This window comes from Calypte anna, chromosome 2, assembly GCF_003957555.1.
Source record: "Calypte anna isolate BGI_N300 chromosome 2, bCalAnn1_v1.p, whole genome shotgun sequence".
Taxonomy (NCBI): Eukaryota; Metazoa; Chordata; class Aves; order Apodiformes; family Trochilidae; genus Calypte; species Calypte anna.
The window spans coordinates 114,907,469-114,920,663 of NC_044245.1; the positions used below are offsets into that span (position 1 = coordinate 114,907,469).

General features: G+C 33.6%; 1 protein-coding gene across 10 annotated transcripts in view; it reads right to left on the minus strand.

Annotated features, from left to right (window-relative positions):
* Positions 1-13,195, minus strand: part of ASPH (aspartate beta-hydroxylase) — a 52,947-nt gene that overhangs the window by 26,278 nt on the left and 13,474 nt on the right. For all 10 annotated transcript variants that reach the window (XM_030444145.1, XM_030444143.1, XM_030444140.1 and 7 more), the window contains 2 exons: positions 11,069-11,218; positions 8,971-9,039 (listed from right to left, as the gene is read on the minus strand). In XM_030444145.1, the coding sequence (XP_030300005.1) occupies positions 8,971-9,039; positions 11,069-11,218 (219 nt within the window). The remainder of the gene's footprint in view (positions 1-8,970; positions 9,040-11,068; positions 11,219-13,195) is intronic.

Genomic DNA, 13,195 nt, shown 5'->3' on the forward strand with positions numbered 1-13,195 from the left:
GGATAACAGAACAGTATATGCCAAGCTTTAAATATCAGCAGCTTGCATTCATACTCCTGCCTTAATTCATGCGGTCCTATCAAAAACCTCATTCACCCCACCAAAAATTAGCAAAAGATATTAAAATTGCAGCACAAAAAAAAGGAAATACCAGTCTGTAAGCCAGAAACATTACCAGCCTTTTTTCTGTCCTTTTTGTTTTTCTTCTCTAGAAGAACTAAAGGTCAGAAAAACCTTTGATTGCAACGATTATGAGCACAGTTCTTTTTTTGAGATGGCAAAAAAAAAACAACCAAAAAAACAAACCTGGTAAAAAATATGTTGCAGTAACTCAGGCATAACAAATTTCTGTTTATTTTGCAACTCTAAGTTATTCTATATACTATGAGTATTTGATTCCTGCCCTCCCCCCCTAAAATACTTTCAGATTAAACACTGTTGAAGGTGGTCACAGAAATCTGGGGTTCAAACCTTCCCTAAGTTCTCAGCCATTTCAGATATATGGGTGTTATGGTGCTTTTCCCCCTACAATTTCTTTACGTTAGTATCACAACAAAGAGGAAGTATCACAACAAAGCAAGGAAGAGCTTATGCTACAAAGGTTAATGCAGTATTTCACTTGAAGGTTGTAAACTTCTGTAGAAAACTGGAAGTTATCAAACATACATTTACAGGAGAAAATGACAAAGCAAGACATCCCACACATTTCTAAAATTACTGGCTAAACTGGAAGAGTAATACTTTAGTCACAGATATTTACTTCTGAGGCTCTGTAAATTTTAATATGAATTACCTCTAAGGAATATGAAGACTGCTAAAGAAAGCTCCATGTCCAATTTGACATAAAAATCACTCAATTTTCATTCTTTACTAGTTACAAAACCTGGAAAGTTCCTATCACATAAACAATGTACTTTCCTCATTTAAAACATTGTTTGCTTCTTATTTGCTCCTACTTTAAATTCTCAGCCCAAATCGCATAGGCAAAAAACAGCCATTTTGCCTCTTAAAATAATTATTCTACAATAATATCAGAAGGCAAAGCTGCTGCAGATTTTCATCTATGGTTTAAAACCACTTCAAAAGTTATCTGGACTTCTTTTAAAACATTAATATGCTGACTTTATTTTATATAACTGATAGGCACCACCAATGTAATTAAAATTTAAGTTTCCATTTCAAACACTTTGTGTGGACTTAGAATCCAGAGAGCAGACTTCCTTACGTATTTGCATTTCATACTCAGCTTAACCTCTAACTGGCACTTAAAATGTTTCTTGGTTGGTTGGTTGGATTTTTGTTGCTTGTTCGTTTGCTTTAAAACAAACCAACCTGCCATGCTAATATAACTGAAGACTCATCTAAATCTTGTTATCACCTTTATTAGCCAAGTCCTGCTTGCAATCACAACAATTAATGCAATACATTAAATACACCAGGGAAGAATGAATGCTTTTCAAAAACACCTATATTCTGAAAATGGAACAATCTGAATTCCCCCCTTTTCCCCCTCCTACAAATTGCTTATTCCTACTATAATTCTTTTTGAGTAGACTTCCACTCAAAAACCACCAAGGATTTTCCATGATATCAAATCAGAACCTTCTTGGCCTGCATTTCACCTCCCTAGCCCAAGTTAAACAAAGTTACTGTCAATTTTATGTAACCATTACCTATTTCAGTGCCTTCATCTTTCTCAAGGGTCAAGCAATCTATTTATTTCACTTAAAACTTCATCAGAGTATCAAAGTTTACTTTAACTTTTTAGAATAAACTTCATGATACAGAATTTTACAGTAGGTGTTCTCCTCTTACCTAGTTCCATTAACAAAGCATCTACAATCAAATTCAAAATTCCATGGCAATTTTCCTAATAATTATCTTACAATATTGATGAAATTTACTTCTAATTAAACCCTGTTTCTAAAATTAAACAACTTTAAAAAGCCAAGCAAAACAACCCAAGCTTTCTTATTTTCTACATCTCAGATATTTGGCAAGCTTCTCCTACTTGCTAAGCAATAGGAAGCTTCTCAGTAATATTCCATAGACCTACAAGCATTTCTTTTTATAACGTATGGTGTTTCTTTTAATTTTCTTTGCCTTGTACTTCATACAGCTCATCCTAAAACCCATTACATTTACATTTTCTTAACGTACTTACATCCTAACCTTCAAATATTTGGAAGACAATTCTTATTAATGATCCTGTGGCTCTATTTAATTTGTAAACCTTAAGCAGCAGTATTTACTCACCACCACTTTTTTTTTTTAAACACTTCAACACTTTAAACACTTCTCTTTCTTTTTGCTTTCCTGACTTTTTTATTAAATAGAATAGAATCCTAAGGTTTTTTTGAAACAGGCATTTTAGATTGCATTAAAATCACTATGCCAAAGCAAGTGAAAATGTATTTAGTTTCAAAACAGCTTAAAATTTCAGCCTGCATCCACTAGTGCTTAACACTTCAGTTTAAACTCGAGCACAGCAGGCAAAACAATAAATGATTTCATAGAATTTTAAGAATAACCTGATTGAGGTTACACTATTCATGTATTAAAATGACAGCTCAGGTTCAGCTTTTGGTACCTGACACAAACTTCAGAACACAATCACAAACTCTTCTTTCTACCAATAACTTTATAATAGAAGACAGAATTCTCATACATGAAAAATATTTTTGGAACAACTGTCATAAACCAGTTCAATTTCATAGGATTAAGTTCTTGAATTTAGCAATGAATAGAAGACATTAAATTCTAATTTCCAATTAGTCTTTAATATATTCAGTATTACATTAGAAATACATAATCACAGCTTCCCACTTCCATAAAAGTCCCACCTTAAAAAAAACTCAAGACAAATTTAGAACAGCCCTTGTGGTGTGACTGATAAAATAAAAAAAATTATTGACAACTTAGTTTGAAAACAGACAAATCAGTGGGAATAAACCATATAATGATGACATATCTTCTGAATACAACAGATGTTACCTAACTTGGAAATAAATGGTTCTGCAAAATTTTCAAGCACTTTTAAATGAAGCGCTTTCATTTGAACAGGTAAAAATCTATCTGAGAAAGCAATCACAAAATAAATTATTTAATAAAATTATATTTCACAAGAGAATTATCATTGTCATGTCCATATTAGGAATTCACATGTAAATACACATTTCCATAATGCAGTCATGCTAGAATACTTTCATAATCAAAGCTGTTACAAAACGCTTCGGTTAATGTTTGCCAAAAAGACAAATGTTATAGTGCTAACAGGAGAGGTTATTACACTTAGCTTTGTAAGTTTTGTGCACAAATGCACAAACAGAAGCACATACAGAAACCAACTACACAACCACAGATACATGTTTTATACTACATATTTACACAACCGTGCAGTATTTGTCATCCTGCCACAAAAAATGGAAAAGTCATTGGAAGGTTTTTAACTAGTGAAACTACATTGCATGGCTGATTTTACTTCAATCTTTAGAGTGTCCATTTAGGAGTTTCCCCTCAACGCCATAATTTCCTGTTTTATTAAGACTGATGATTTCGTGGGCATTTCTGAAAGCCAATCAAATTAAGTCTCTCAGTCACTGGTTCTGTAAATCCAAAATAACACAAGTCTTTTTTCCCTGAACCCCTTCATTCTGTGACGTACCATCAACATCATCTGCAGCTTCGCTCTCTTCTTCTTCTAGTATTTCAAAAGGAGTCAATACATCATAGAGAAATGAGAGAAAGCCATAAAACCAATCAGAGCTTTCCTCTGCTAAAATATTAAGGACTTCCTCAAGGGAATCAATATTTTCATTACTGCCATCTTTGGTCAGGCCTACACAAGAATAGAGGAAAGAGAGAAAGAGGGAAGGGAAAAAAAGAGATAGCAGTTAGGTGGAAAGAGGAAACTGTAAAAGGATCTGTGAAAGACATCTCATGTCACAGACAGCAGTCTTTACAGAAATGCTAACTAGGAAATAGAAAGATGTTAAGAAAGTAGAATCTTTCCAAGTACAGACTATATTTTGGACAATAAACATGCACGGTATTATGCCAAAATCTTAAAGTGGCAGCTTTGCTTTCCCTTCTTCCTAGTCCTAAGACCAAATCAGCTTTTTATTCAGTTTTCTTGTTGTGGCATTTACTTTTAGGAAGTTGCTTGACAGTAAAACTCCACTACTATAAAATCAACCATTTTGTCATTAAAAAAAAATAAAATTAAAAAAATCATGTTCAAATTTGAGAGCTAGCAGTTGATCAGCTGATAGCTGAGAATAAAATTTAAAAGCAAATGGCATTTAAACAAACTTATCACAGATATACTGTTAAGGATAATGTTTATTTTACCATGCAGAATTTTGATTTTGCTTTGAAATGAGGACTCTAATTACTGGGGGTTTGGGGATGTTTTGCAGTTTGTTTACTTGTTTTTTTTTTTAACATGCTTCTCAATCATGCTTTTTTATGTGATATGTATTCTGCATGATACATCTGATCCTCAGGAATTAATTCCAAACCTGAGGATATTCAGAACACTAGATAAAAATTAACAGGAAGCCAATATAAAGGGTATACTTATTCTTACAAAGACAATCTAAAGCAGGCTAAAGACAGTTAAACTAGAGATGGCCAGAGCAGTGAAAAAAGAGCTCATCACTTCTTAACTTTCTGATAACATGAGTTGCTACCCTGTGCTAGGAGATCTAATGATCAACTGATGTTTGCAGAAAACATATAGAGAAGAAAGAAGAAAGAAAAAAGAAAAAAAAGGCATTAGTCATAGCCTTTTTTTTTTCCCCCCAAACTAAAATCCACTCTTAGATTTATTGCTAAATAACATTTCAAGTCTTCCATTCTGAGAAAAGTATGCCCAAGCAATGACAAACATCACATATTGGTATGCTTTAAAGCCATAGGGAGGAATTTCCCCCACTTCTAACCAGAACACACCTTCATTTGTGTTAGAAGGAGAAGCAGAGATGTGGGCTAAGGGTGAAGACAGAGTGTTGAGATATTAAATTAAGTGCACATGTTGTACATGCAGACAACAAAGCAGTATTAGATGCAAGTTAATGAAACATTCACAATATAGGAGTTCAAAACAGAGACATTAAACACATTTCAACACGTTTTTCTTACAGCACATTGTGAAAGTATCAATGATAATTCTGAGGAAACTTCCAAGTCCATGATGTTCCACATCCTTGTACCTGGATGTCCAGAACCTCTACTTGTGTCACCAGGATTTTCTTTAATTTTTAACTGGATAGCTCAAAAGCTTAAAAATTACAGCTTGAATCCAGGAGGCAATGAAGGTATTATAAAAATCTCCCTCTCCAACTTCTTCTATGGCTTAATTCTATAAAAATTAAATTTTATAGACTTTAGTCATGGTAGTCAGTAATCATTCTAATTTGTTTTCAAAATCTGGACCAAGCAAGACATAAACTAAAGTATCCCTATTGAAGAATGATATCCCTATTTAAGAACCTAAAACAAAAATTAAAATAAAAGCTAAGTTATAAACACAGAATTATAAATGTTTGTATTGTTTTATTCTGTCAGAATCTGACATTAAAAAAGAAAAAAAACCAACAAAACAACTAAACAAACAAAAAAATAAACCACCATACAAAGAAACCCCCACCACTCACGAAAGGCCCCAGGCTTCGATAGTTTTTCTGTAAGCATATGGAGGATTACATAGATGCCTCTGTTCTTGCACTAAGTCAAGAATAAGACTATATAAGAAGAAGAAGAAGACTATAGGAATAAGGGAAATTACTTCATAAAATGTAACATAGAGTAAAGCACTGTATTGTCTTTGAAAAAATTAGAACACCAAATGGAACAACAGCTGGAAGAATACATCTTATATTCTGTACCATGAAAACCACCAAACAATGAAATCCCAAAACTTTTCTTTACAACTTTTTATAAAAACTCTCTAAAAAAAGATTAATATAATGGTCTTTGGATTTAAGGGTTACAAAAAAATGGAACTGCCCAATCAGGCAGCCACGCCATGCTAGATCATAGACTTATAGGAAATAACCTCCTTTACTTCAAGAGACAAACATCACAAACTTAAATCAAACAGTGATTGAAGAAGTCAGAATTTTTCCCTATTCAACAGAGTTATGATAACCAACAGGGTGGAGGACTTGCCTACATTCATTTAACATGACAAAGTCTGGCTTCTCCTGCAAACACCTCTTTGATGAGAATTAACATGTGCAAGTTTTTAATATTTGAAGGTGGTACAGTAGAATGTGAAAACAATAGAGAATAGTAGGAAACTCATCCTGAACAGCTGAACTGTATAAAAGTATTCTTTTAATTCCTGTTATCTCACCACAGCTTTTCTGAATGTGCAATATTTGTACAACTGCTAGCAAACATCTTTCTTCTACTATGGGTAAAACAGGAGTGAAAAATTGCTTTACAGAATCTTGGGCTCTCCTGGTGACTACTCTTTGTTTAGCAATACACCAGATTTTTGTTTTCCATTTTCTGCATAGCCAGCCTGCTCTAAACTAAACACACAAGAACAATATATTAATGGCTTTCTGTTGCTGCAGTTCCAAAATTGTACTAATGTTTCACTGGATTTGTTGCTTGTTAAAAAGGACTAAAGTACAAAAAATGGCTCAGCTCCAAAGATTCTATTACAACAGATACTGCTATTCCCTGTACATGCATTTTTATAATACTACTAAAGCCACTGTTTCGCTGTACTGAGTTAAAGCAAATACAGAGGTATAACACTACTACTGATTAGAATAACTCCCTTCAAAGAACAGAGTGGACAAAAAATGGGAAGAGAATTACTGATAAGACCAGCTCTCAAAGGAGCAGATTAAGAAGCCTCTCTACTTAGTAACAGCTAAAACACAGAAAAGAAAAAGCCTTTGACTTCCTAGCATTAGACATCAAACAGCAGTATCTGCTTTTTCAGTATTAAAATAGCAGAGAAACCACTTGCTGTTATGGTGCTCTAACACAGAGGAAAATCCCAGACAGTAATATGCCTTCAAACACAACATACTTACTAGCAGAATTCTCACAAATAAAACAGAAAAGGAGCTATGCATTCAATATTTCGCACGTTACCCTAATGCATCTGGATCTAGATTTACTGTATGGTTTTCTTACTACAATGATTTAATTCTGGAACACAAACACCTCAAGAGGGAAGCTAGTCTTCCAGTTTCTACATCAATTAAGTAGTTTTAGCCTACACAGTGGTGTTCATTTTTTACTTCATATAAAATGTTAAATACAAATACACACAACAATTTACTGGGAACTTCTGTTAATAATATGATACACTAGTGAATAGAAGAAATATATTTTTATATTCATCGTTTTTATCAATGCCATGTAACCTTTCAAAATTTAACATTTCCTTTGTACTGCTGAAAATACTCTTAACTGTGATTAAGTCGTATTTCTACGCAAGTATTCAAAACAAAAAAAACCAACCCATCTTCTGACCTTTTAATGTCATATTTGAAGCATAAGGTCTAAATGTATGATAAAACAAGTTTTAAATAGAAACACTGTCAAACACTGTCATGTACTGGCAGAACTCCCAGCTGTATCAAGTTGCATGAACCAGAATGTAGCAAAGCAGCAGCATGTTTCTGGCTACTCCACTGACAATCCGAACCCAACTAGTATGACCCACAAGAGACTGATACCCATTTTCTATGCACTATCTAACAGACAAAGATAAAGGTTATAACTATACATAGTGTTATCTTATTCACCATTTATAATTAAAGGCCAATTTGTAGCTCTGAAGTCATTCAGAGCACTGGAAATTTTATGGAGTGTCTCTCATGTTCACACCACAGCAAACTGGTTCAGTAATTTTTACTGCATTCTTTAACCACTAAGAGATTAAACAAATTTATCACCCTAATAGAATTGCTTATTTCTTAAATATGTGTGGGGTAAAATAAACTGATGCTAAAGTGATTTTTATGGAGTATGAGTTCCCAATAGTGATCCATAACACCCTAACATACTATTGATATGCTGTTGATATACTATAGATAACATTGACAAGTTTGAGACATACCCCTTGTCCTCTGGTCAGTCTATTACTAACTCTGAAGGGGTTTTTTTTGTTCTTTTGTTAATTTGTTTCTCTTGCTAGCTTTGTGTGCTCAGAATAGGTTTATATTTGAATAAATCTAATAAAGGAAAGAAAACTTTGTAACATCAGGTATGCAAGATGTATCTACCCAGTGCTTGACTGTGAAGCTGAAGATGGTTTTCTTTAACTGCTAGGAGATGGAGGTAGGAGGGCAGTATCAAAAAGCACATCTAGTGACTGAAATGTCTTTCTGAAGCTATACAGTGAGCAGAAAGACATTCTCCCATGCTACAGAAAACAGAAGCCTAAGCTAGAGTTTCAAAGTCAAAGAAGAAAAATCCATGTCATGTAGGATTTCTGAAGAGTAAAGAAAATTAACAGACTTGTGCAGAGTTCAGAAGAGAGGAAAGACAGTACAAAAATATGCTAAACAGTCATCTAAGAAGTATGAAGGCCTTGTGGAAACTCATTTTAAATGGACCTGGCTTAACATGTTAACATAAACAATGTTTTAACCCTTCAAGCATCTTAAGCTCTGCAGCTGATAAACTCATTAATAATCACAATCATCTTGTAACAGTTAATAGAGCAGCATCAACCCCCTAACTTCAAAATCATACTGTAATTAAATTCTACTTACATTGCTATATTAGGAGAAAATGAACACAACTTGTCACAAGTTGCACACACAATGCTACAACAGGCATTAAGAAGAAAAAACAACTAGAAAGCCCAGCAGAATTAAATCAATTTAAGTTCTCCAACTAGGAAAACCCATAAATATAGTTTTCACATTATACAAAACCCAAATATGAATATGACAACTGAGTTACATAGATTATTCCACCTGTGCTTGTACTTGCCTAGCAACACTTTAGCATCTTCCACATCAAAATCTCCATCTCCATCAGCATCATACATCCCAAGCTTGCCTAGAAATGCAAAGAGTGAAAGAAGAGAGAATTAGGAATTCACAAGTTTGTTTACATCAGTATTTTCAGTGTGCAATGGTTGACTGTTGATGACAGGTTATTACCATTTGTTAAAATGATTTAGCCATAATCTTCTTAACTACATTTTAAATTTCCTGAAAAATAGTACAAATATTTTAAGTATCTTTCTGCATTCCATAGACTGCACACTGAACACAAGTTAAGACTTTCTTCCACACATTTATCTTGGTGTTGGCAGATTTAAAACAAATCTCTAATGAAGTTTTGAGCTTTATATGAACACGCTTTGCTCAGTACAAAACTGAAGTACACAAGGAAAATTCTTGAGTGAGAAGAACTAATAAAACAAGAATTAATCAAATAATTAACATTTGTTTTTTTATTATATGCTGTCTGCCATTCCAAATTCTCAGAAAAAAAGATAGGTATATAATTTTTAGTGCCAAGTTAATAGAAGGTAAGCAATTTACTCTCTGGGCAAAGGAAAAATATTCATACTTTGATAAACAACCACGTAACATTCACTTTAGACAAAAAAGTTGTCCATCCCTTTATAGGTGACTAATACACAACACTTCTCCATTTTATTTTTGAAACTGTAACTCTACCAGCCCTAAGTATATGCAAAAGGAGAACCCAGTTTCTATTACAACAATTTTTTAGCATAGAATCATGGCATCCAGGGTTACATGTGTCCTGGGACCACCAAGTGAGTAGAGAGCTATCTAATTAGGTTTGATAAGATTCAGACATAACTTTTAATAAAACTGAAACTCTGCACACTGTTTGAAGAAGTCCATACAGTTTACCAGTTGATTATTACACTTCTCATTCTCTAAATGGAGGCAGAACTTGACTGAAATGGAGTTCTCAGTATGGCATTTAGAAAATGAGAAAACAATTTTGTGGAAGAAAAAGTTCAGACTTGGGTCTAGAACAGACAAAAATAAAGCCACCACACCATGGAATGGAAGCAGTCAATTAGAAAGGATCTTTATCAGTTTATGGCTTAAAAAAAAAAAACAGATTGGTGGAATAAATGTAATTCTCTAGAAATAAGAACTGTATTATCTTCAAAACCATGAAGAATGAGACTGATGAGAAATGACCAAGTTTCATGGCATTGTAGAAAAATAGCAATTCACTAAAAAAATAATTTAAAAAAGAAAAACAAAATTTTCAGCGAAGGGACTGTAAAGCAAGCTTATTTCTCTTATATCCTACCTTGTAGGACCTCTGACAAGTTATAACGGAAATCCTTTGCTTTGGCTGCATGCACGGTAAAAATATAGAAACCATTATTTTGCATCACTAGACCCAATTAAATTTCAAACTAGAAACTTCTCTTAAAATCACTCCAGTTAAAAAAACCATGTACCAACAGACTTGCAAAGCTGTTAAGTTTGTAAAACCAGAAGCTGCAAAAAAACCTAAGTTGAATTTTACAGAAACAGGGACAACAGGGACACGAATCTTGAAATTCAAGACATTAGTTTTCATTCTTACATACTCTTTTAATATTTAATACTATTTTAAAATTGTCACATTGAGATACCATATGACCATTATAAGCTTAAAAGCGAGGTCATTCAAGAGCTCATTCCCCAGAAGATGACTGACAGGCAACTGCCCAGAGCAGTGGTAACATTGGCTGGCCCCTTTCAACCACTGCTGCAAGTTTCTGAGAGCTAAAATTGAAACAATGCACATGTAGCTGACATTTCAAATGAACAACAGTATATATATTATAAAGAGGTCCAGATCTGTCTTCAGCGAGTTCTTCAGTTCTTTAATAAATGTGGTATGTTAACCTTTTTCAGTCTTATGAGAATCCCATTTTAACATTGTAACAGAGTTCAGCATTAAAATGTACTTCTTGAACTACATTGCCTATTCTTATCACTTAGGTCATTTGCAAGCAAACACTGCTATCTATAAACTGAAAATGGCCTCAGTATAATGCATATCATAATAATATTACAAGTACCTTTAGATTTAAAATTCTTACCTAGAACTTCTTCATAATCTACAAGTTCAAACCAGACAACTGCTACTGATGTCCATACTCCCAGCAATGCAATTACCATAAACCAGGTGAAAAATGAGCTTCCAGAAAGGCCTTCCTTCTTTCCATTCTTGCCTCCTCCATGCTTAGTCTCTGTTAAATAAGGCAAACAAGTAAGAAAAATGCATTTGTATAAGAGTTAGAAAAATTAAGATCGAGGATATAATTATAAATCTTATTCCTCATATATACATTGAATAAAAGAAATTTGAGTAAATCTTTTATTTAAAAAGAAAAACCTCTACTACTGCTACTGACTTTTCATATCACTGTGAATTACAGTAGGAAGCCCAATGATTATCTAAGTAAAAGCCCTATAATCAACCAGACACCAACAAAACTCACATGCAATTTGTCTGAACAACTTAGCTAGAAATCTCCCCTTCTTCTCTTCTGTGTGTATTTATACAGAGCTTAACATTTCTGAGATGCTTTGCATTCGTGCAAACAGTCCTCAAACTGCCACCAGAGGGCAACATGACCAGCAGAAATAGTTTGGAAGAAAAAGCGTTTATTGCAACGCAAAGTTTCAAGCCCAGTTTAATCAGCTCACGGAATCAGCATGAAAACTCAAATGCCCGAGGGTGGCTCAAAAAATTTAACCATATTAAGGGTAAGACTCCACGTTCAGCCACTCTACCAACTAAAAATACCTTTCCTGGTGCTCTGAATCAAGCAGAGATTCACTATATGCCTAAACCAGTTGACTGAATCCACAAGCTTTCCAGACCCATGAAACTTACAAATAAAAGGATGACACAAACTTAACACAAATCATATTTTCGTTTATAACCACACATATGGAAAGTAAGTGCATATTTTAAAAATATAGTACTTATGAAAAACCACTGGGAAAAGAAAAAAAACAGCCTTTGCTTGTTCAGTCCTAGATAGTGAAGAACAAAGTATCTTGCATATTGTGAAACATCTGAGAAACTTTTCTGTAAATATTGTGATGATATAATAATGTAGGGAGTTAACTTTATCAAACTAACTGCAAAGAATGCTTGATATTTTTAATAACATAGATCATAGAAAAAGTAAAAAAATACCCTCAAAGCATAGTATCAATACTATTGGTTTTTAGAATAAAATGGAGTAACTCTGAAAGATGAGTAACAAGATTGGTGGCTGACTTTTTTCTGTAATAGATAAAACACAGAAGTACTTTCACACCCTGCTTGCCATCATGTTTGTAGCAGTAATAAACTAACATTTTATTATATTTCTTGTGCTATATACCAATAAAAAACAAACCCAAACAACTCCCATCAGCTTTTACTCAGGTCAGTATTTTATTTTATTTTATTTTGTTTTGTTTTGTTTTATTTTATTTTATTTCTCTTGCGGTTAAGATATACAGGTAGCCTGAAAATATAGGCAAAGACGTGCCTGTACATTCGGAAATAAAATCAATTGTATATGAAAATGCAATAATTAGAAACAAACAGCTACATTGTGTAATAGCAGAACTTCAGCCCTGTGTTCCAATGTAGCAAACAGAAGCTTTGTATGCATTTAAACTGAAATCTTATGGCTAAAAACAATTTAACTAGATATTAGAAGAGGCAAACAGGAAAGAGAATTTTACTCTGTTTCACATTTATCTTACTGTCTTCTACTGTTTACAGCTTGCTGCCTCTGAAGAAGGGGGCTTTGTTTATTAGAAGGACAGGAAAATGAAAAAAGAAAACTTAGATAAATAATCAAGCACAGCTGTTCATATTTTCTTCCATTCTAAGACTGTTTCATGCAAATACCTTAAAAAATACTCTTCTATAAAAAATAATTTACGATAGTCACAAAGATACATTTTTATGCTGTGGCTTCCCATATCATAGAAAAATTATTGAAAAAATCTGCTAAGAATTCAACCACTGCAGCCTGATCACGTAACAGAAGTTGGGTAACAAAATGTACCTATGGCCTGCACGGTTTTGACATGGGTCAGAACAAAACCCTGCAACAACTGATGCTGCCTCAGACCTCATTCCACTCAGTAAATTCTCAATTCAAGCCTTTTCCCTTCACATGCTGCCAGCCATGTCAGAAGTAGGTCACTTGCCATAT